We start from the raw sequence: 23,796 nt of genomic DNA on the forward strand, positions 1-23,796 counted from the left end.
ACACACACACACACACACACACACACACACACACACACACACACACACACACACACATTTGAGTTTTATTTATTTATTTATATATACGTTATCATAACCACTATACCCACACATGCCACCTTGATGCTTCGAATTTTGCAGCTCGGTGACATCTGTCAGAACATTTTGAGATTCATCAGAGCACCTTGCCAAGGCTGCAACAACTCGATGGTGCTTGACCCAATCGTCATTGAGCACGTGAGCAAATATCACTTTGACCAATACCTCGAGATAATGGCAGTGACTGGTAGTGTGGAAGCATAAAGTATTCGGGAAAGATTTTCATGGATTGTCTCCATGCAATCTCTGATGGTGTAGTAAAACAAAGTCCTTCGTCACACAGGTGTCACATTTGAAGATTACTCGATTTAGGTGACGTACCTGTATGATGCCCCTTTGGGAAAGGTGCGGCAAGATGCCAGCAACCCATGTCGTACAACCTTGTCGCTCCTGGTTGACATGCTCAGTTACCTGAACGTCCTCTGGCTGATGGTTTAGCAGGTAATTGCAAATGAAAATGTTCAACATACTGAACAAATGGACCCAGTGAGTTGAAAATCCACAGTGGGACATCTTGTCGCACCTTTCTCGATTTGTATTGGGTGATTGGGAGTGCTACACTAAAGCCGCATGATCAGGAGCACGTTTGTTATTACGAAGGAAGTGTGATGGAATGAGAAGGTCCACGCCAATAAAAATTGCCATATTGTTATTGCTTGTGCAAGGAGCGGGTGCATCACCATTATGAATCTGTTTGAGATTGTTATATTTCGCATGACCGGATATTTCGTCTCTGCCCTCGGAGTGGTGACCCATCCAGGATTGTAACCCCTGGTCAAGAAAATGTTTCTGCAGAACCGATGGATGATGATGATGATGATGCTGATGATATTTCATCTGAATCTCGTGGTGGATGCTTTTCTGCTTGTTGCACCATTTAAGGATACTTATGCTATTTCAGAGGGTTTGACCAAAATGATAAGTTTTGATTGATAAAGCTACACACTGGATTGGTGTTATTGACAAAGGCGATTGATTGATCGGCTAAGCTCTTGTGAGCTCTCATTTTTTTTGTCCACAGTCTCAATGTCCAATGACTTCTTGGCTTTGTGTCAAACGAGCCATGCGTTCTTGGCAGGTGTCAAATGAAAATTGAACTTGTGGAAGAAATGCTCTGGCTTTTACTTGTATTTGCAATTGATTGTGGGAGAAATGTATGTTCTACAGTTTTTGTGGTTGTCATTTTTATTCTGGTCGGACAAAGTACAGGATGGTGCAGAGGGAGCGCGATGCGGGTGTAGCGCTGTAAGAGGTAGTGTGATGCAGGCGTAGCGCTGTATGTAGTCTGTGTTATATTCCCGGATTCTATGCCCTCTGTTCCTGATCCAACTATAAAGTGTCGGACTGGTGCTTTGTGGGCAAGGCCTTGCTTGCTTCACAGAGTGCACCACCCCTCGGATGGACGTTAAGCCGGGTGTCCCATTTGCATCGACTTTGTTGTTTATGGATGTGGGAATTTCAGGAGAAACGAGCATTGTCATTGATACTTTATTGTGTTTTAGGGGTGGATACTAAGGGGGTCTGTAAAGTCGCTAAACATGTTACACAAACATATATATGTATGTGTTTGTATCTCCTATTTATTGAGCTTTAGTCTCATTGCTGTTGATCGGGTATCACAGGAATCTCGTGTCACGTGTTCCATATCAGTGACATCATGTTGCTCTCATGTAACCTGCTATCTGATGTTACATTTAACTTTATTCGTGGTGTGATTTTAAATCCGAGACTGTGTGTGTGTGTGTGTGTGTGTGTGTGTGTGTGTGTGTGTGTGTGTGTGTGTGTGTGTGTGTGTGTGTGTGTGTGTGTGTGTGTGTGTGTGTGTGTATGTGTGTGTGTGTGCCATGCGCACCTGTATGCGTGTGGTTGAAATTTATCTCTCCGGGTTGTTCCCGCCATTTTTGTTTTTTGTTTATTTTACGTTTCTTGATCATTTTTCACATTTCTCTTTATTCATTCTAATTCTTGATTATTCTTTTCTTTTATCTATTTTCCTCTCAATTCCCTTCTTTCGTTGTTCATCTCTCTCAGGAGAAGTGAATTCTTGCGGAAATTTTTCTGTCGGGCTCACTTGGATTCTCCTGGATGGCTTTGAGGGTTGTGGAGTAGCTGCTGAAACCCGAATCCTATTAGTGGGGAAACTTAGCTAAATATAGCATAACAATTGTGCATTTTGTGAGGAAAGCACCAAATTGGGCACACTAGTAGCCTATCATATTATGAACAGATTTGGATATTGGGCCATCTCAAATTCAGCCGCTGATGGCTGTGGCAGCCATTTTCCACTGCCATCAAAAATTTTGAGATGGCCCAATATCCAAATCTGTTCATAATATGTTAGGCTACTAGTGTGCCAAATTTGGTGCTTTCCTCACAAAATGCTCAATTGTTATGCTATATTTAGCTAAGTTGCCCCACTAAAGTGGTGTCTTCACTCTAGGTTAGCCATCTATATATTTTGTACTTCCATTAAAAAAGAAATGAAGGGGGGTTGGAGGGTGGGGGAGGAAGGAACTGAGAAGGTAACCTTTGGGCTGATACTATGACGTAATGAAGAATAGATGAAAGCACTGCATTTCATGTTGGTCTGTCCTCATGTCGTTCTAATACGAGATAAGAACGTTAAAATCCCTCGGATGGATGTTAAGCAGCTTACCTTTTGTAGTAAGCAGGTTAACGTTCATCTGCTGGTTACCTCCTCCAACGAAGATGGACGGAGCTTATGTTTTCACGCCGTCTGTCTGTCTGTCTGTCTGTCTGTGAGCGCTCTATCTGAAAAAGTTGTTGATGGATTTGGACGAAACTTGGTGGACACGTTGAGTGTGTGACAAGAACCAATTGATTCGATTTTGATGAAGATCCAGATCTGGATACGATAATTATTTAATTTTAAAATAGATTCTTCACCATTGAGAGATGGGACCAACAACGATATATACAGCACAATATTTCAAAAAGTTGTGTATGGATTATGACAAAAACTAGGTGGATGAGTTGGTTGGGTGACAAGAACAGGCCGATTCGATTTTGCTTCAGCTCCTATCAGTGGGTTACAAAACGTAAACTGTTCAGCCTGTCAGAGGTGCTGTTCTAGTTACCTCAATACATTAAGCCGGTTACCTGGTCTATCCACCATATTCTCTGAAATCGAAGCAAGTGGCATCTAAACCAATGTCCAAATTCATGAACCACATATTTTTAGCTGGGTCGTCTCCATCTTTCAAAAAGAATGATGGGCTGTTTTTATTTGTTTTTGTGACTTCAATGACGAGTCTGATAGACGTAGACGAGTTATCATGGTGGAAGAGATCGAGGTGGCATGTGTGGGTTATGGAGATAGACCAGTTTGGAATTGCATACTGGAGTAAGGACCCATTAATGGGAGCAAACAAACTTGAAAATTGCCAAAGCGCAGATGACGTGTCCATTGGTGGTGGAACTTTGTGGCTTAATCGTCCAAAAACCGAGGAATAAGTCCATGCTGCTGTTACACGAGGGAATGTCAATGGTGGCGATTATTTCATTTGTCTCGATCGCAGCAAAACTTCCGCAGGCGTTGTGATCAGTCGATATAGTGCGAGGCACCTGCAAAAACCACCCAGCCTTCGGAAATGTGTCCCGGGAGATGTTCCTATGAAATTTGTCCAAATGCGATTAGTCATGGTCTTGCGGATGACGTTGCCGCATAGTGTGATTGGTTGCCCACGACAAGCGCACGTTCCAGTTGTGCCTCCGCCCGGTTGCGTGCGTCGCACCACGACAGCTCCGACACTCTCAAGGATCCTCCGAATGCGCGTTCGGCGCATCAGCATCATCAGCAGCCCTGGACTATCGGGCTTACTAAGTGATGCCGATCGACTTGCACCCCTGCCCACTTGGTAAGCCCGAGCCGGGTGCTGGTTCAACTTCCACTAATGAAGTTTCTCTAAGTCAATGGTTTTACGCATTATTTTTCTAATTGTAATAACCAACCCTTGTTCTCTTTTAGTCAATTGAAAAACTGAGTTTTTCTCTTCTTTTTTTTTTATTGCAAGTACATGTTTTGCTCTCTTCTCTCCCCCTTCCGCTCTCCATGCCCCCCCACAATCCTTCCTTGACCCAAGAAACAGTCTGCATGTCCCCGCCTGACGGAGACATCTGCGCAACTCCCGGACGCAACTCCAGCATGACTCGAGCGCGCCCGATCCCTGTGGTTGTGGTGATTGGCCTGACTTTGCTCCTGAACACTGGTCCAAGTGGTGCGCAGAACGAGACGGAGCCAATAATTTTGGAAGGCAAGTGCCTGGTCGTGTGCGATTCCAACCCGACGGTGGATTCGAATTCTGGAAGCTCTTCGTCGCTCGGATTTTCTGTGCGATCCGGCACCGCCAAGGTGGCTTTCTCCGTGGTCCGTTCGACGAACCACGAGCCCTCTGAGATGAGCAATCGCTCGATGATTATATATTTTGACCAGGTAAGGTATCACCTTGGTTGATTGAACGAGTTGAACTGTAAAAGAGATGATGCTTCTCAGAGCTCGTTATAGCAAAATCTGCAAAAAAAAAAACCCCCCCAAAAAAATAAAAGAAGGCATCTCAGAATGTAAAGCCCTTCGGCGTCCACCTTCTGCTCGAATTAAACTTGACAAAAAAAACAACAGCTTCAAAAAAGACAGGAAGATTAATTAATCTGTGTTCTGCACCTTCTCATAATAGAGGTTTTTTTTTGAAAATTTGATGCCAAAAGCTCAAATCGTAAAAATAGAAACACCGAAGCGATTTCCAAAACCCGCACTATGCGGCGGACGTGTTACGAAGGCCTATTTGTGTTTTCTGTGACTTTTGCCTTTGACATTATGTCCCAATTATTAATCAGTGTTCTCCATCTTCTTAAAACAAAGGTTTCTGAAAGTTTGATGACAAAAGCTCAAATGGTTAAACAGTTGTGGTATATAGCTAGACACATACATGCACACACACACATAACCGCATGTGCGTGATAGACAGGCTAATCGAACATCAGGAGTCTTTATAAAGTAGCCGACCTCTCCCAAAGTGGGAAACATTTTCCTTGGAGATGCACAACTCTTGATGCTCCTGTTGTTTCGGCCTCCCCTTGTGTAAAGTTTCAAATTCGATTTGAGCAAAAAAAAAAAACCTACAAAATATATCCAAGTAGAGCAATTCACATTGTTATCATACGATGAAGTGCGGATCGTTTTCTCCAGTTGTGGTGGAACAACCGCATAATGCTTACAAGAAAAAAGTTTTGTTGATTGTGGTGGTGAGGGTGGGAGGAGGTCGGAGTTGCAGGATGGGGTTGATTCAATTGTGGCTTTGTGACTCATTCAATTTGACAAAATAAATGATTAATTAACCGTGCAACCCTTGTAGGGTATTGATTCGAATCATGATGGGCAGAACATCCGACGATGAAGTTGCAACTGCCCCGCGCATCGTTTTTCAAAGAGCAACCACGAACGCAAATAAAATGGACCCGTAGAACACAAGACAGATTGCAAACATGATATAATGGGCAGTGAAAAGTTTTTCACATGGGCGATGTGTTTTCGTCATCCAATATTTGCTTTGTTTCAGCATAATATTTAGCAAAGCAGGATAACCCTAAATTTTATGCTGTGTATATACATATATAGATGCTGGTTAATATTGGAAACAACTTTGACGTGGAAACAAGTACGTTCATTGCTCCTCGGAAAGGCATCTACAGCTTCAGTTTCCACGTGGTCAAGGTGTACAACAGGCAAACGATCCAGGTGAGGACGGTGTGTCGACCGGCACGACGCGGCTCTGATCAACTCCATGGTGCTCAAACATGCTATGACATATGTATGTATGTATGTATCTGAAACTCCAGGGATTGCCTTTTTCATAAATTAAAATGACTACATGACTTATTTGGGAAACTTGAGCTGTAATTCAATTGTAAAGATATATGTGCAGACAAAATAATTGAATTTGAGACTCATTGATTAATGCAACGATCACACAGCATGGTTATACGAGCTGAAAGAGAATATTTATTGTGTTCATGGGGACCTGTCGTGGATGAACACTTCAGTTGGTGTGTACAATGCTGGATTTTTGAATACACATTTCAACTGATTGCATTTTTAGCTCACCTAGACTTTAGTCCGGTGAACTTATGCGATCGAGTGATGTCCGGAGGTAAGTCAGTGAGTCAGTCGGTCATTATCGCTTGAACCAAACACACAGTTTTGATGAAACTTGGCCACAAGCTTCATATCTGATGCCGAACAAAGGTGTATTGACTGCATCAAAGTCTGTGCTTGTTAACGGGCTGAAATTGGGCTTGAAACGCTAAAAAAAACAAATTCCTGCCCGAACCTGCAGGCAGCACAGCCATGCCCTAAGCCAAAAACATGACCTGTAAACATGTATCGCTGCAATCAGCATCGAGAGGGCTTCCATCCAACCAACCGCGTGACCAGATTGTGCCCACGAACAAAATTTCGATATTTTATGACGTCATTGGCTGTTGCTCCTGATCCAGGTGAGCTTCAGGACCCGTGATCCTATTTTTTTTTTACAAGTGGCTTCAGTCTGGACAACCTTTGAATATATTTTCTGTTGGGTTTTTCTTTTGCCATTTTCATCTTTTTTTTTTTGTATGTATGCAGCACAAGGCTTTGGGATAGCATAATTGGCTGCTGAAGGCATGGCTGTGCCACTGATGCAATGCCCTCTGCGGGTTAGGGCAGGAATTCGAATTTGTTCATGGTGCTGGCGATAGCTCACCCACTCTTCACCAAGGAAACCGCAGGATGTTTGACATCTTCAAAGTATGCTGGCAGACCGGACGGCCATTGAATGTCCATCGTAGGGGCGGCGCACACACATTGATGAATCACCCTGCCTGTGAAGCACCAGGATGACAGTTTACAACTGGGTTTGGGATTCAAGCCCAGGCTCGATAGCTTCGAGTACCTCAATGCCATCCTTTCAGCCCTTTTGTATGCATGATTGAGGCTCATGGAAAAGGGAAAACACCAACAGCAGAGTGCAAGTGAGAGTGAGATCAAGGGGAGGACGATGAGGACACATCAGGGTGAACAAGCTACGCACAAGCTGAATGAAATGCTGCAAGAAGATGTAATGGGAATGTGAGAACGAAACAAAAAGGAACAAACCAACCAACAACTAACAAATTAAAAGAGGTGAGGGAGAGGGGTGAAATCACATTAACCTGGAAAAAGGGAGTTTTACGAACAGCCCCAAAAGTTTTTCACTCAATTATCCTGGACGGACAGTCCGGCCTTGCTAAAGTGTTTATAACTTCATTTTCTTTTCACAGGAGCATGCTTTTTTATTTATATTGTATTTTATTTTTGCAAAATGTTATCATCTTTCAAACAAGTGGTGAATGAGTACTACTACTACTACTACTACTACTACTACTACTACTACTACTACTACTACTACTACTTCAAGGACCCCAGTTAATCACATCTTCTTGTGGAGTCAGCTGCAGGAGGTAGATTGGTCAACGACTTCATAAAACAGTTTGCCTGGCTCAGCTTCACTCTCGACTAGAGCTGAATTGGTTATGAATGTCTTTTTTTTTTCAGGGCACTAGCGATAACTTGCATACTCTTCATGAAAGACCTTTACCATCCACAACCTAATGCTAGCAGACGTGTCGGCAGCCTAACATTGACTTGAGGGATGGCACACTTTGTGTGATGCAACACCCCACCTACAAAGCATTGATTCGACAGTTTATAGTAGGGTCAACAATCAAACCAAGAGTAGACACCTCGCAGGTAAGTGCACTACGTCTGCACCATCCCGTCAAACATTGCATTGGCATTAGTGTTCATAGATATTTAAAATGCTAAACTGAATATTAAAATGAGTCATTTCAGATGTTCCAAACTCATTGACAATGTTGGGATGTGCAGTCACCTGGAGACCATGTTACACCTGTATTTTGCTTGTTCTGTGTTTGCGTTGTTGCAAAATGGTTTGCCAAGATATATGTGGCACAGGATGTTCTGGAAATGTCGTGTGCGTTCTCGTGCCAGGTTAGCCTCATGCTTAACAGCTGGGCCGTCATCTCAGCATTTGCGGGAGACCAGGATGTCACCCGCGAAGCGGCTAGCAACGGAGTGCTGCTTCTAATGGAGAAGGGTGACCGTGTGAATCTAAAACTGGAGCGTGGAAACCTGATGGGTGGTTGGAAATATTCCACCTTCTCCGGATTCATGGTCTTCCCATTGTGAACAGCAACTGAGATCACAAATTACGAGGATGGAGAGGAAATGCAAAGCAGTCTGGCTGATTACTGGCATCGTGTGAGAAATGAATAGGCCTTATGAAGGCCAAATCGCACAGAGGATGCCACCTTCCCCTGCCCCTCCCTACCGCCTCATTCCAAGGAGGACTTCGGTCATTAGGGGTTATCGAGGATCGATGCATGAGTTGGCAACCGACGTTGGACTGCTACGAGGCAAGATGGACTCGAGGTTCGGTGTGGGCCGGTTCGTTCACGCGCTTTTAAAAGAATTAATCTACTCATCGGCATCACATCTCCATTTGTCTAATAGCTCAACTGTTTGCTGTAAATTTGCGATGCACCTGAACCTCAAATTCGATTCATTTGCACTTCCAGTTGGAAGGATATTCCTGCCCATGTGCCAAATGAAAGTGCAATCCTGCGTCCGAATGTTTGATTCCACACGCGAACTGTAAATATCTTCCGGATGGATGCGAACACCTTGGGTTAAACGTTTGGAGAAGGTTAATTGAAATGCGAGACGATGTGGAGGCAAAAACCTTCGTCCAAAGTTTCCTTTTTCACGAAAGATATATTCGCTAACCTCTGTACTGAATTGTTTACGTTTAATGTATATTGTACTATTGTATAGCAACCCTTGAAAGCCAATTTCTTGCCATCAATGTGGGTTTATTTGTGACAATCAAATAAACAGTTCAATGCTACGTGCGTTTCCAAATGGTCGGGATGAGTCGAATCGAACAGCACTTGCTAAGCCTCTGGGCAAGAGCATCTGCCCTTTTATCCCTTCTGGGGCAAGCGGCGAGCATTTGTGTATCACCATCACATTCGCTTTTTCATCGATCCTTAAATACTCCCTGCTTTCCTTTTAGGTGAATTTGATGCTGTATTCTCCAGCATCTCTTTCCAGGCCGACTCACCCTGCATGGAACCAGCTCTCAGTCCGTGATTGTCGCACGTGAGCTTGCTTTACCAGAGAGGATGCACAGCACTCCGAAGCCAAATATGTGTGACATACATAATGGCCTGAACACTTCCTCTTACAGACATTGCATCTTCAAGCCTGCTTTCTGATATAAATTTACCTTTTGTATTGCTCACCTCCACCCTCGTGTTTTCATCACCTTAAATTTCCTTTATCCATTCGTATGAATTTCCTTGAGTTGCTTGCACCTAAAAACAAACATTTCTGTTATTATTGGTTTGTATATTCTTTTTTAATCACTAACAGACTTGTTTTTAGCAGAACCAGGTGATGTGATTTCTAAATGCCACTCAAACTGCCATGTAGGAGAGCAGCTTGACAGCTGGGATGGCTTTATCTGTTGCTGATGGTGTTGGCTGACTGGGTGTAGTAACATTACCTCTTATTATGGACACACCAATAATTCTCATCTGTTCTGAGATTAATGGCACAAAATCTTTATTTTTGATGCTCAGCTGATGATCCAGCTAGGTTATACTTATTTAACAGCATTTTCTTCAAGAAAAAGAAAAAGAAGTACATATATTATTGGAGCAGTTGGGATTACATATCGTAGAGAAAAGAGGTGCATCCAATGAAAAAGTCACTAGATATACCCCGCTAGTCTAGTAATACACAAGCGAGAGCATATCACCTATGCTGAGCAAGCTCTGCCGACATTTCATCTGCTTCCGAGTGAGCTTATTCAGGTCAATAGACCCCAGGTCTCGGCTCGAACACACAATACAGTAAATTTTTATATTTTTTTTCATAATACATCCTTGTATCCGCTACTCCATCTTGTTGAAAACATTCTCTAGATGCTGCTGAGTAATTTCATAAATTGGATTTGTGCTTGAAGCACTAAATTCATCCAAAGAACGTGGTTTTGATGATTAAACAAGTTTTAGCATCGCCCCATAAATGGTAGCCAAATGGAGACAGGTCAAGGTGAACGAGGTGGCCAAGCAATTGGTCCACGTCTACTGATCCACTTGTCTGGGAAGAAATAATTCAACAACTGTCACACATTCGAAGTGTAGTGGCAGGGAGTGTATTCTTGCTGGTACAAGGTGAAATGTGGAAGATTTAATGGTTGTACTTTGCTAACCAAATGTGGTAATTGTGGTGGTTGACTTTACCACTGGTGTGGAAGTTCTCTTCAAAAAATGTCAGCTCATCAAGAAACCCAGAGGAATTGTGGATTTGACAACAGCAATAATAACAACAACATAAATAATAACAGTGACATTAACAAAACGTGTTGAATTATGCTTTCATATGCTATCTTCAGTTTGCATATGTATCATGTGTGCATCAAACGTTATAAAAGTTGCACAAGGACTTTATAGACACATATACATATACTAATAAGTGTGTGTGTGTGTGTGTGTCAGTGTGTCTCCTCCATAACTCCACAACCATGAAATCTATCATCCTGAAACTTTGCATGCAAACGAAGAAAACTCCAAGGAAGTGCATGACTGAAAATTGGGTGTTTGGGTTGATTAAAACATCCCTTTTGAAGGTAATTAACGGCCTTATTTAATTATATCCTTTATCAGGTGCATCCTTGGTCACCATTCTCGATGGGGTCTTTATGCATATCCTTGGTTACCTCGCTGGGGGTTTAATTCGCCATTTTGTTTGGCTTGCTCAGCAATGCCTTGCAATGGAACAGGCCGCAACGATTTCTTCATGATAAAGTTTTTTTTCACTTTCCTCATATCATCGAATGCCTGATGATCATATGTACAAATCACTGAATACATTGTAATGCTTATAAATACCTGGAGATGCCAGCGTTTGTGGCTTTATTTCATTTCCGCACATTCCATAACCTCGAGAATCTCTTAAACAAATCCAAATTACAAAATTTAAACTCCAGAATTGAAGTTAGCAGTGGTTCAGATTGCTAAAAAAAATTAATGAATTTGTCCAATTCGGACATTGCTTGGCCATTTCCGGGTGCATGGGTTTATATGACTGGTAATTACTTGCCAAGCCAGGTGTTTCACTGGAGTGCTTGCTTGAGTGCTTAAGCTACTTGGCAAGCACTCACCAAGCTGCTTGGTTGTTTGCTTCAAAGCCACACTTCGCTGATGGAAATATCAATCTTTGTGCAATTGCTTAAAAAAAAAAAGGAATAAAAATTAACTTTCACCCTTTAAAAAAATCATGCGAATAAATTTTTGAAATATCAGCTGCTTTTTCATATCCTTTTCTCACCTGCATTGCAAGTAGAGTGACCTGCTATGTGATGCTTTAAAAGGCAGTGTATAATCAGTGTTTTCTGAATCTAATCGATATGAGAAATGGGATTGAATGAGAATCACATTTTTATATGTGAAGAAGAAGATGAAGGAGGAAGAGATTTTCTGCCCGGTTTTATAAAGAACATGGTGGTGAAAAAGAAAATGTTGCTGTTTGGGTACATTTTATCATCCAGCAATGCCCTGGTATGCTGCCAACCCTCCCCTCACATTTCCCTCCCCTGCCTGATGCTGCCTTCCATTCCCCTTGCACTGTTTTCCCTTCCCCTCCACTCACACTGCTTCCCCTCCCCTCACACTGCTTACCCTAACCTCACACTGCCTTCCCCTCATGCTATCGACCCCTCTCATGCTACCTTCCCTTCCACTCACACTGCCTTCCCATTCCATTCCCTCACACTACCTCCCCTTTCCTTCATGCTCCCTCTCCCCCCCCACTTCTCATGCTGTCGATCCCCTCTCATGCTCCCCTTTCCCTCACCCTGCCTTACCTAATCACGCTGCCTCCCCCCCCTCACTGCATTCCCCCTTCACTCTCCTCTCACTGCCTTCTTTTCCCTCCCCTCTCGCTGAGTTCCCTTCCCTCCCCTCATTGCATTCCCTTCCTTCCCCTCACTCTGCATTTCCTTCCCCTCCCCTCATACTAACCTCTTCCCAAACCCCTCCCCCTACACCCCCATGGACATCTCTCAGTGGTCTCTGCATGCTGTATTAACATGCTGTGTTAACATACCCCATTTTGTTCAATCCTGTACCACCCCTCTCCCTTTCTCCACAAGTCCCACTGCCAAACGCAAGTCGAGAACCTCTCCCCTCATGCTTACCTCCTCCAAAACCAGCTAACCCTCCCCACTTTTAAAAAAATTATTTTGTATACCTTGTCAAGGCTCATAGAAAGCTAACACACAATGCATAGCAAGGGCGACATGAGACAAGAGGGGAAGGACAAAACAGTGAGGAACAGAGACGTTAGGAGATCTGTGGAAGGGAGAGGGATGGGGCGGGGAACATGGGGTATACAAGATGGACACTACAGGGACTTTCAGGAAGGAAAGCAGAGAATTTGAAGGAGGTGGATTTGGGGTGGATTAACGGGGGTAGAAGAGATCGAGGATTTGGATGGGGGATGATAAGAGGTGGTGGTGAACAGCTGTTTTGAAAGCCTGGAGGGAAGAATGGGATTGAACAGAGTGAGGGAGTTTATTCCAAAAGTGGGGAAAAGGGGAATGAAAGAGTGAAGGTGAGCAGTGATTCGTGCTTTTGGTAGATTTATCATAAGGGGGTTGTTGGCGGACCTTGAGCGCCCGACAGAAATATGGTGGGGACAAATCGTAGACAGAGTAGGGGGAGGGGGCGAGACTAGAGAGGAGATGGTAGACGACAAAAAGACCACCGACCTGCCTGCGGTGAGAGAGCTGCCACTTCCCCCTTTCCTCCTTGCTCCCACCCATAGTGATTATTGGTGAGGTTTCACTCTCCCCACCCCCTCCCCAACTTCCTGGCTCTCCCTCACCCCTCCTCCCTCTACTCCTTCCACCCTCCCCTCTCTTCTCTTTCTCTCCCTCCCCCCCTCCATCCTCTCTTCCCCCTCCCTCCTCTATCCTTCCCCTCCATGTAGTAGGACAAACACCTCATCCCTCCCCCTCTGTTAGGGGGACTATTTCGGACTGATGGTTTAGTTTTGAATTTATACAGCTTCCCCAGAGTGAAGCATGTATGAATCAGATTTGGAGTGAGCTGACCAGAGGGGTGCAAAGGTAGCTACATGTACGAGCATGCATGCAGGCACACCTCTGCCAGGTAGATGGTGTGAGTTTTAAATGCTCCTGCCTGGTTTTATATACAACTGCAGTTAAGAAGAAAACTTTGATGTTTGGGCGTGTTTTAATGCCCTTGACTTCCCCTTGCGCTGCCTTCTCATCCCCCACCCATCCTTGCTCCCCCGACCTCCTCCGCTTTTCCCCCTCTACCCCTCACTCTGCTCCCCTCTCCCCAACCCCTCCCTCTCTCCCATCTCTTTTTCTCTCCCATCTTAGTATTCCCGTCAGTGAAGCAATTGGTGCTATTTGCTAATTTTATTTATGAAGCTGAGTTTGTGTCTGTGGGTCACAAGTCACACACATTCCACAGGCTACGCCATCCCATCTCTCTCCCCGGAGTGTAGCATGTATGATGCTTGTGCTAGCATCACAAGCACTGCCCATGAGGCAGGCCACACATTTCCCCCCAGCTGCTCAGAAATAGCCGCCGTCTTTTTCGGTCCGCAAAGCTCTGAGGGTTCATCATTGCCTCTGTTGTAAATTTGAAGACTGAACAATGGGTCCTCCATCATTAAATAAGAGTACCGTTTTGAGGAAACAAAGGTACATTTTGACAACAACTCAAGTGAGGTAATGCATGTTTTTGTTCGCAGTGATCGCGGCAGCGCTCTAATATACACCATCCAAATAAGGTACAACGTTAACACGCACAAGAAAAAGGAAAGAAAATAGACATCTTTCATCAAAAAAAAAACCCTTTGGTTTTCACCCGAATTTTCAAGGCTTATAAACAAACTGATGGACATGTAAATCACATGTTAAATGAAGTAAAATATACATTAAAATTCACTTAATGAGTTGGGAGGCCACTGGGGAAATTCCCGAGAGATATTTATTACTGGTGTGGATTGGTTCTCCACGCAATCCTCCACACACGTCCCTGCAGTGGGACAAACACCGACACATTATTAAAAACACCTCAACGCCATGTTATTAAAAATACCTCACTACCACGTTATTAAAAACTCCTCACGACCACGTTATTAAAACACCTCATCACCACGTTATGAAAAATACCTCACTACCACGTGATTAAAAACACCTCACCACCACCGCACCACGTTATTAAAAACTCCTCACCACCACGTTATTAAAATACCTCACCACCACGTTATTAAAAATACCTCACTACCACATTATTAAAAACACCTCACTACCATGTTATTAAAAACTCTCACTACCACGTTATTAAAAACTCCTCAGAACCACGTTATTAAAAACACCTCACCACCACGTTATTAAAAATACCTCACCACCACGTTATTAAAAATACCTCACCACCACGTTATTAAAACTCCTCACTACCACGTTATTAAAAACACCTCACCTCCACGTTATCAAAAAACTCCTCACCACCACGTTATTAAAAACTCCTCACTACCACGTTATTAAAAACACCTCCCCTCCACGTTATTAAAAACTCCTCACTACCACGTTATTAAAAACACCTCACTACCACGTTATTAAAAACTCCTCACCACCACGTTATTAAAAACTCCTCACTACCACGTTATTAAAAACACCTCCCCTCCACGTTATCAAAAAACTCCTCACCACCACGTTATTAAAAACTCCTCACTACCACATTATTAAAAACACCTCCCCTCCACGTTATTAAAAACTCCTCACTACCATGTTATTAAAAACACCTCACTACCATGTTATTAAAAACTCTCACTACCACGTTATTAAAAACTCCTCACTACCACATTATTAAAAACTCCTCACTACCACATTATTAAAAACACCTCACCACCACGTTATTAAAAATACCTCACCACCACGCTATTAAAAATACCTCTCCACCACGTTATTAAAAATACCTCACCACCACGTTATTAAAAATACCTCACCACCATGTTATTAAAACTCCTCACTACCACGTTATTAAAAACACCTCACCTCCACGTTATCAAAAAATACCTCACCACCACGTTATTAAAAACTCCTTACTACCACGTTATTAAAAACACCTCACCTCCACGTTATTATAAACACCTCACCTCCACGTCATTAAAAACTCCTCAATACCACGTTATTAAAAACACCTCACCTCCACGTTATTATAAACACCTCACCACCACGTTATTAAAAACACCTCACCACCACGTTATTAAAAACTCCTCACTACCACGTTATTAAAAACTCCTCACAGCCACATTATTAAAAACTCCTCAACACAACGTTATTATAAACTCCTCACTACCACGGTATTAAAAACTCCTCACTACCACGTTATTAAAAACACCTCAACACAACGTTATTAAAAACTCCTCACTACCACTTTATTAAAAACACCTCAACACAACGTTATTAAAAACACCTCACTACCACGTTATTAAAAACACCTCACCACCACGTTATTAAAAACTCCTCACGACCACATTATTAAAAACACCTCACGTCCACGTTATTAAAAATACCTCACTACCACGTTATTAAAAACACCTCACAACCACGTTATTAAAAACACCTCACTACCACGTTATTAAAAATACCTCACCACCACGTTATTAAAAACTCCTCACGACCACGTTATTAAAAACACCTCACCTCCACGTTATTAAAAATACCTCACCACCACATTATTAAAACTCCTCACTACCACATTATTAAAAACTCCTCACTACCACGTAATTAAAAACACCTCACCTCCACGTTATTAAAAACTCCTCACTACCACGTCATCAAAAACAACTCACTACCACGTTATTAAAAACTCCTCACTCCCATGTTATTAAAAACACCTCACCTCCACGTTATTAAAAACTCCTCACTACCACGTTATTAAAAACACCTCACCTCCACGTTATTAAAAACACCTCACTACCACGTTATTAAAAATACCTCACCACCACGTTATTAAAAACACCTCACCATCACGCTATTAAAAACACCTCACCGCCACGTTATTAAAACACCTCACTACCATGTTATTACAAACACCTCACCTCCACGCCATTAAAAACACCTCACCTCCATGCCATTAAAAACTCTTCACCTCCACATTATTAAAAACACCTCACCACCACGCTATTAAAAAACCTCACCACCATGTTATTAAAAACACCTTACCACCACGGTATTAAAAACACCTCACCACCATGCTATTAAAAACTACTCACCACCACGTTATTAAAAACACCTCACCACCACATTATTGAAAACACCTTACCACCACGCTATTAAAAACACCTCACTACCACGTTATTAAAAACACCTCACCACCACGCTATTAAAAACTCCTCACCACCAGGTTATTAAAACACCTCACCTCCACGCCATTAAAAACTCTTCACCTCCACGTTATTAAAAAACCTCACAACCACGCTATTAAAAACACCTCACCGCCACGTTATTAAAAACACCTCACGTCCACGTTATTAAAATCACCTCACCTCCACGCCATTAAAAACACCTCACCTCCACGCCATTAAAAACTCTTCACCTCCACGTTATTAAAAACATCTCACCACCACGCAATTAACAAAACCTCACCGCAATACTATTAAAAACTCCTTACCTCCACGCCATTAAAAACACCTCACCACCACGTTATTAAAAACACCTCACTACCACGTTAATAAAACACCTCAACACAACATGATTAAAAACACCTCACTACCACGTTATTAAAAACACCTCACCACCACGTTATCAAAAACTCCTCACGACCACATTATTAAAAACACCTCACGTCCACGTTATTAAAAACACCTCACTACCACGTTATTAAAAACTCCTCACTACCATGTCATTAAAAACACCTCACTACCATATTATTAAAAACACCTCACCTCCACGTTATTAAAAACACCTCACCACCGCGTTATTAAAAACTCCTCACTACCACGTTATTAAAAACACCTCACCTCCACGTTATTAAAAACTCCTCACTACCATGTTATTAAAAACACCTCACCACCACGTTATTAAAAATACCTCACCACCACGTTATTAAAAATACCTCACCACCACGTTATTAAAAAATACCTCACCACCACGTTATTAAAACTCCTCACTACCACGTTATTAAAAACACCTCACCTCCACGTTATCAAAAAATACCTCACCACCACGTTATTAAAAACTCCTCACTACCACGTTATTAAAAACTCCTCACTACCACGTTATTAAAAATACATCACCACCACGTTATTAAAAATTCCTTACGACTACGTTAATAAAAACACCTCACCACACGTTATTAAAAACACCTCACCACCACGTTATTAAAAACACCTCACCACCACGTTATTAAAAACACCTCACTACCATGTTATTAAAAACTCCTCACTACCACGTTATTAAAAACACCTCACCTCCACGTTATTAAAAACTCCTCACTACCACGTTATTAAAAACACCTCACCTCCACGTTATTAAAAACTCCTCACTACCATGTTATTAAAAACACCTCACCACCACGTTATTAAAAATACCTCACCACCACGTTATTAAAAATACCTCACCACCACGTTATTAAAAATACCTCACCACCACGTTATTAAAACTCCTCACTACCACGTTATTAAAAACACCTCACCTCCACGTTATCAAAAAATACCTCACCACCACGTTATTAAAAACTCCTCACTACCACGTTATTAAAAACTCCTCACTACCACGTTATTAAAAATACATCACCACCACGTTATTAAAAATTCCTTACGACTACGTTAATAAAAACACCTCACCACACGTTATTAAAAACACCTCACCACCACGTTATTAAAAACACCTCACCACCACGTTATTAAAAACACCTCACTACCACGTTATTAAAAACACCTCACCACGACGTTATTAAAAACACCTCACCGCCACATTATTAAAAACACCTCACCACCATTTTATTAAAAACACCTCAACACCACGTTATTGAAAATACCTCAACATCACGTTATTAAAAACTCCTCACCACCACGTTATTAAAAACACCTCACCACCACAATATTGAAAACACCTTACCACCACACTATTAAAAACATCTCACTATCTTATTAAAAACACCTCACCACCACGCTATTAAAAACGCCTCACCACCAGGTCATTAAAACACCTTACCTCCACGCCATTAAAAACGCTTCACCTCCACGTTATTGAAAACACCTCACTACGACGTTATTAAAAACACCTCACCTCCATGCCATTAAAAACACCTCACCTCCACGCCATTAAAAACCCCTCACCACCACGTTATTAAAAAACCCTCACCCCCACGGTATTGAAAACCACTCACCACCACGCAATTAAAAAACCCTCACCCCCACGCTATTGAAAACCCCTCACCAGCACGTTATTAAAAAAAACCCTCACCCCCACGCTATTGAAAACCGGTCACCTCCACGTTATTAAAAACACCTCACCGCCACCTTATTAAAAACACCTCACTACCACGTTATTAAAAACACCTCACCTCCACGCCATTAAAAACACCTCACCTCCACGCCATTAAAAACACCTCACCTCCACGCCATTAAAAACTCTTCACCTCCACATTATTAAAAACACCTCACCACCACGCTATTAAAAAACCTCACCACCACGGTATTAAAAACACCTCACTATCACGTTATTAAAAAGTCCTCACTACCACGTTATTAAAAACTCCTCACCACCACGTTATTAAAACACCTCACCACCACATTATTGAAAACACCTTACCACCACGCTATTAAAAACACCTCACTACCACGTTATTAAAAACACCTCACCACCACGCTATTAAAAACTCCTCACCACCAGGTTATTAAAACACCTCACCCCCACACCATTAAAAACTCTTCACCTCCACGTTATTAAAAACACCTCACCACCACGCTATTAAAAACACCTCACCTCCACGTTATTAAAAACACCTCACTACCACGTTATTAAAATCACCTCACCTCCACGCCATTAAAAACACCTCAGCTCCATGCCATTAAAAACTCTTCACCTCCACGTTATTAAAAACACCTCACCACCACGCTATTAAAAAAAACCTCACCGCAATGCTATTAAAAACTCCTCACCTCCACACCATTAAAAGAACCTCACCACCATGTTATTAAAAATACCTCACTACCACTTATTGAAAAGACCTCACCGCAATTCTATTAAAAACACCTCACCTCCATGCCATTAAAAACTCCTCACCACCACGCTATTAAAAACTCCTCACCACCACATTATAAAAAACGCCTCACCGCCACGCTATTAAAAACCCCTCGCCGCCACGCTATTTAAAACCCCTCACCGTCACGCCATTAAAAACCCCTCACCACAACGTTATTAAAAACGCCTCACCGCCACGCCATTAAAAATTCCTCACCACCACGCCATTAATAATTCCTCACCTCCACGCTATTAAAAATTCCTCACCACCACGCCATTAAAAATTCCTCACCTCCACGCTATTAAAAATTCCTCACCTCCACGCCATTAAAAACCCCTCACCGCCACGCTATTAAAAACTCCTCACCACCACACTATTAAAAACTCCTCACCGCCACACTATTAAAAACTCCTCACCTCCACGCTATTAAAAACTCCTCACCTCCACGCTATTAAAAACTCCTCACCTCCACGCTATTAAAAACCCCTCACCGCCACGCTATTAAAAAATCCTCACCGCCACGTTATTAAAAACCCCTCACTGCCACGCTATTAAAAACATCTCACCGCCACGCTATTAAAAACTCCTCACCGCCACGTTATTAAAAACCCCTCACTGCTACGCTATTAAAAACATCTCACCACCACAATATTAAAAACTCCTCACCGCCACGTTATTAAAAAACCCTCACGCCCACGTTATTAAAAACTGCTCACCCCCACGCCATTAAAAACTCCTCACCACCACACTATTAAAAACTCCTCACCGCCACGTTATTAAAAAACCTCACCCCACGCTATTAAAAAACCCTCACCCCCACGTTATTAAAAACCCCTCATCCCCATGCCATTAAAAACTCCTCACCACCACACTATTAAAAACCCCTCACCGCCACGCTATTAAAAACCCCTCACCGCCACGTTATTGAAAAAACCCTCACCCTCACGCCATTAAGACACCCTCACCCCCACGCTATTAAAAAAACCCTCACTGCCACTTTATTAAAAAACTGTCACCCCCACACTATTAAAAAAACCGCACCCCCATGTTATTAAAAAAATCCTCACCCCCTCGCTATTAAAAAACCCACAGCCACACGTTATTAAAAATACCCTCACCCCCACATTGTTAAAAACGCCTTACCGCCACGCTATTAAAAACCCCTCACCACCATGCTCTTAAAAACCCCTCACTGCCACGTTATTAAAAAAAAACCCTCACCCCCACGCTATTAAAAACCCCTCACCGCCACGTTATTAAAAACCCCTCACCGCCACGTTATTAAAAAACCCTCACCCCCATGCTATTGAAAACCCCTCACCACCACACTATTAAAAACCCCTCACCGCCACGTTATTAAAAACCCCTCACCACCACGTTATTAAAAAACCCTCACCCCCACGGTATTGAAAACCACTCACCACCACGCAATTAAAAAACCCTCACCCCCACGCTATTGAAAACCCCTCACCGCCACGTTATTAAAAAAAACCCTCACCCCCACGCTATTGAAAACCCCTCACCCCCACGCTATTAAAAACTCCTCACCTCCCCGCTATTAAAAATGCCTCACCACCATGCTATTAAAAACTCCTCACCACCACACTATTAAAAACCCCTCACTGCCACATTATTAAAAACACCTCACAACCACAGAACGACCATGTTGTTAAAAATGACCTTCCCTCCACATAATTCAAAACAATTCCCGCTGTGTAATTGAAAACACCCTACCTCATGTCGTTATGGAGGCAGGCTTGTTTTATATGGGGATAAGTACACCAAGCAGAATTCAAATATTGATTTTGCAAATTTATTTGTAATATTCATGATATTACATTTTTATAAGCAATTCAAGTTGAAGATTTAAGTTTATGAAATTTTATATTTTTCAAAAATAAATTACCCTTAGGGCATATGCAAGGGCGGTTTATGTGCATCCCAGAAGTTTGGTACGAATCAGTGACAACACAGACACTGCACATATATTTGTTTATATGTACACACATTATATGTGTATACAAGACCCACTCACATCTCTCACCTGTGAATGGAGGGAATAGCCAATCAGCTCTCACCTAATCAATGAAACCCAGGTGGATAGGATTATATAAATAAATTGACACCTCCCATGCTCCTCTAGCTGAAACTGATGCATAAAGCAACCAAGAAGGCCTTCCCAAAGTAAGTGCTTTGCTGTATTAAACGTCCCATAGTTCCTCCACAGCTTTAAAGACAAATAATACACACATGCGAATGCCAATGCTACACACCCTCTCAGCTACTGGACCGGTTTCATTGCTTATTGGCGAATCATCAGTGACAGAAAAGACAGCAATGCATACCAATGAGGCTCCCAAGCATGGACCACATGCAAATGTCAAACGTCAATATATAAATAATCAAGAAAGACCCACCCAAATCTCTCACCTGTGAATGGCGGGAATAGCCAATCAGCTCTCACCTCATCAACTAAACCCAGGTGGCTAGGATTATATGAATAAACACCTCACACACTCCTCATATAGTGGGATGATATGGGGGAAAATGGCTGCTTATTCAAATGTTTACACAAAGATACTGTTGCGGTTGTGGAAATTCGCAAACCACCATTCAGGTCCCGTAGGTGAGATATCTCTGTAAGTACATGTGTAGTTAGCCCCAAACCCGTTGTTTAGAGGGAATAAATGTGATTCGGGCTGCGACGCTTTGAGATAGCCGTTTTTCTTTTCTATCTTTATTTTAAACCAACCACGCTCCAACCATTACACAAGAACAACAACGCCAACAGCCACGATCTTTACCTACACAACTCGCTCCCGCAAACATCGCATCACCGCCATTCCAAACGGCACCATGGCCATAAACCACCACCATAAACCCTCCACCACCTTCACCTCTCTCCTTCTGCGGCCATTCCCGCACCACCTGTGAGCACTGAGCATCAGGCTGTCCTGGGCTCGTACAAGATGCGCGCCGAGCCGCCAGTGCAAAATGTGGCCTTTCCGAGGAGAATTCGGATCAGGAATGCTACACGCCCACTTCTGATCCGTCCAATCAGCAAGCGCGGGGTGGTTTGGCCCCGCCTCCAGGCGCGTCTGTGTGGAATCAAGATATGCAAATTCTAGGATCAGGGGAGATTCACGCCCCTTTTTCTCCGTCCAATGGGCGAGCGTGACTCCACCCCCGAGCTCATCCGGATCCGGAAATTTGCATATGGGTTCTCCGGCCCGCCGATAAAGCACCGAGCGCAATGCGAATCTGGGTAGAGTCAGTTTTGGAAGAGCGGAGAGTGGCAGAAAAGGAGAGTCGGTTTTGGGAGAGTGGCAGAAAAGCGAAGAGAGTTTTGGGCAGAGTCAGTTTGGAAGAGCGGAGTGGAGTCGGGAGGCAAGGGCGTCCGGGTGGTTTTCGGCAGTCGACTGAGGAGAATTGGGGGAAGAGTCCGAGGAGCTCGGGTCCGAGGGAAGGAAGACGGCAGTCGGCGACGAGGTCGCGGTGGAATCGCTCGTCACGGGACCCAAGCAAGCCAGCTATACTCTTTCCCCAGAGCATCAACAATTCCCCCCCCCCCTTTTCCCCCATGCTGAGATAATGCGAAAAGGGGGCCCGTTCCCACCCCACTCCAAGCGGTGCCAACGAAACCCGCGAAGGAGCACGAAGTCGGGGCACTGCTGCGCTGCCACATTTGCGGCTCAGCTCGAAGACGCGGGTAGGACCCACCCGGTCTCACGGACCTGACCGCTCTTTCAGGTCCCGCGCAAATATTGGCCCACAGGCCCCGTCTACCCCCTTGTCTTTGAGGGTGGCCTTTTCTTTTGTTTTTGAGTAAATGTGTGTCGGCGCCGTCTGTGAAGTTAAACTGTAAGTGTTACCGTGTGCTCGCGTAGTCGGTAGTATCTCTGCGTCATTGTTTCTTTTGTAGCATTTGATATATGTGCATTCTGTTTGGCTGTATATGTGTGCTCTCCGTGTGCCGCGGAATAAATGTGCATTATGTTGAACTGTTTTCCCGTTTCGCTTCGTCTTTTCTTTAATTGAATCTCCATCTTGCTTCACGTAAAGGGTTCGTCGTGGGCTTAATACGCCTGATAATTAATCGGAACCGTCGAGGCCGACGATAACACCGCTCGGTTATCCCGATAGTACGGAACGGATCGCTTAAGCGGCCCGTGTCCGGAGTCGACCTGTGGCGAGGTGCGATCGCCCGGTCTACCCTCCGCGTGGGTACTTAGGTAGGTCGAGTTTGGCGAACAACCCAATCCCACGCGGGTGGCCGAATGGCAC

The 23,796-nt window shown here is 43.3% G+C and overlaps 1 protein-coding gene across 2 annotated transcripts; it reads left to right on the top strand.

Moving 5' to 3' along the window:
• Positions 1–3,600: 3,600 nt before the first annotated feature.
• On the top strand, positions 3,601–9,073 carry LOC147016511 (cerebellin-1-like). Of its 2 annotated transcripts, none has more exons than XM_085845219.1 (4): positions 3,601–3,977; positions 4,209–4,552; positions 5,735–5,854; positions 8,144–9,073. In XM_085845219.1, the coding sequence occupies exons 1-4, from the start codon at positions 3,947–3,949 to the stop codon at positions 8,339–8,341; spliced, it is 693 nt and encodes a 230-aa protein (XP_085701345.1). In that variant the 5' UTR covers positions 3,601–3,946; the 3' UTR covers positions 8,342–9,073. The 2 variants fall into 2 exon arrangements, with proteins under 2 accessions (XP_085701345.1, XP_085701344.1); XM_085845218.1 differs by having other exon boundaries at positions 3,602–3,977; positions 4,203–4,552.
• Positions 9,074–23,796: the final 14,723 nt, after the last annotated feature.

Source organism: Eptatretus burgeri, chromosome 11 (assembly GCF_056783735.1).
Source record: "Eptatretus burgeri isolate ZD-2024b chromosome 11, Ebu_testis_v1, whole genome shotgun sequence".
Lineage (NCBI taxonomy): Eukaryota > Metazoa > Chordata > Myxini > Myxiniformes > Myxinidae > Eptatretus > Eptatretus burgeri.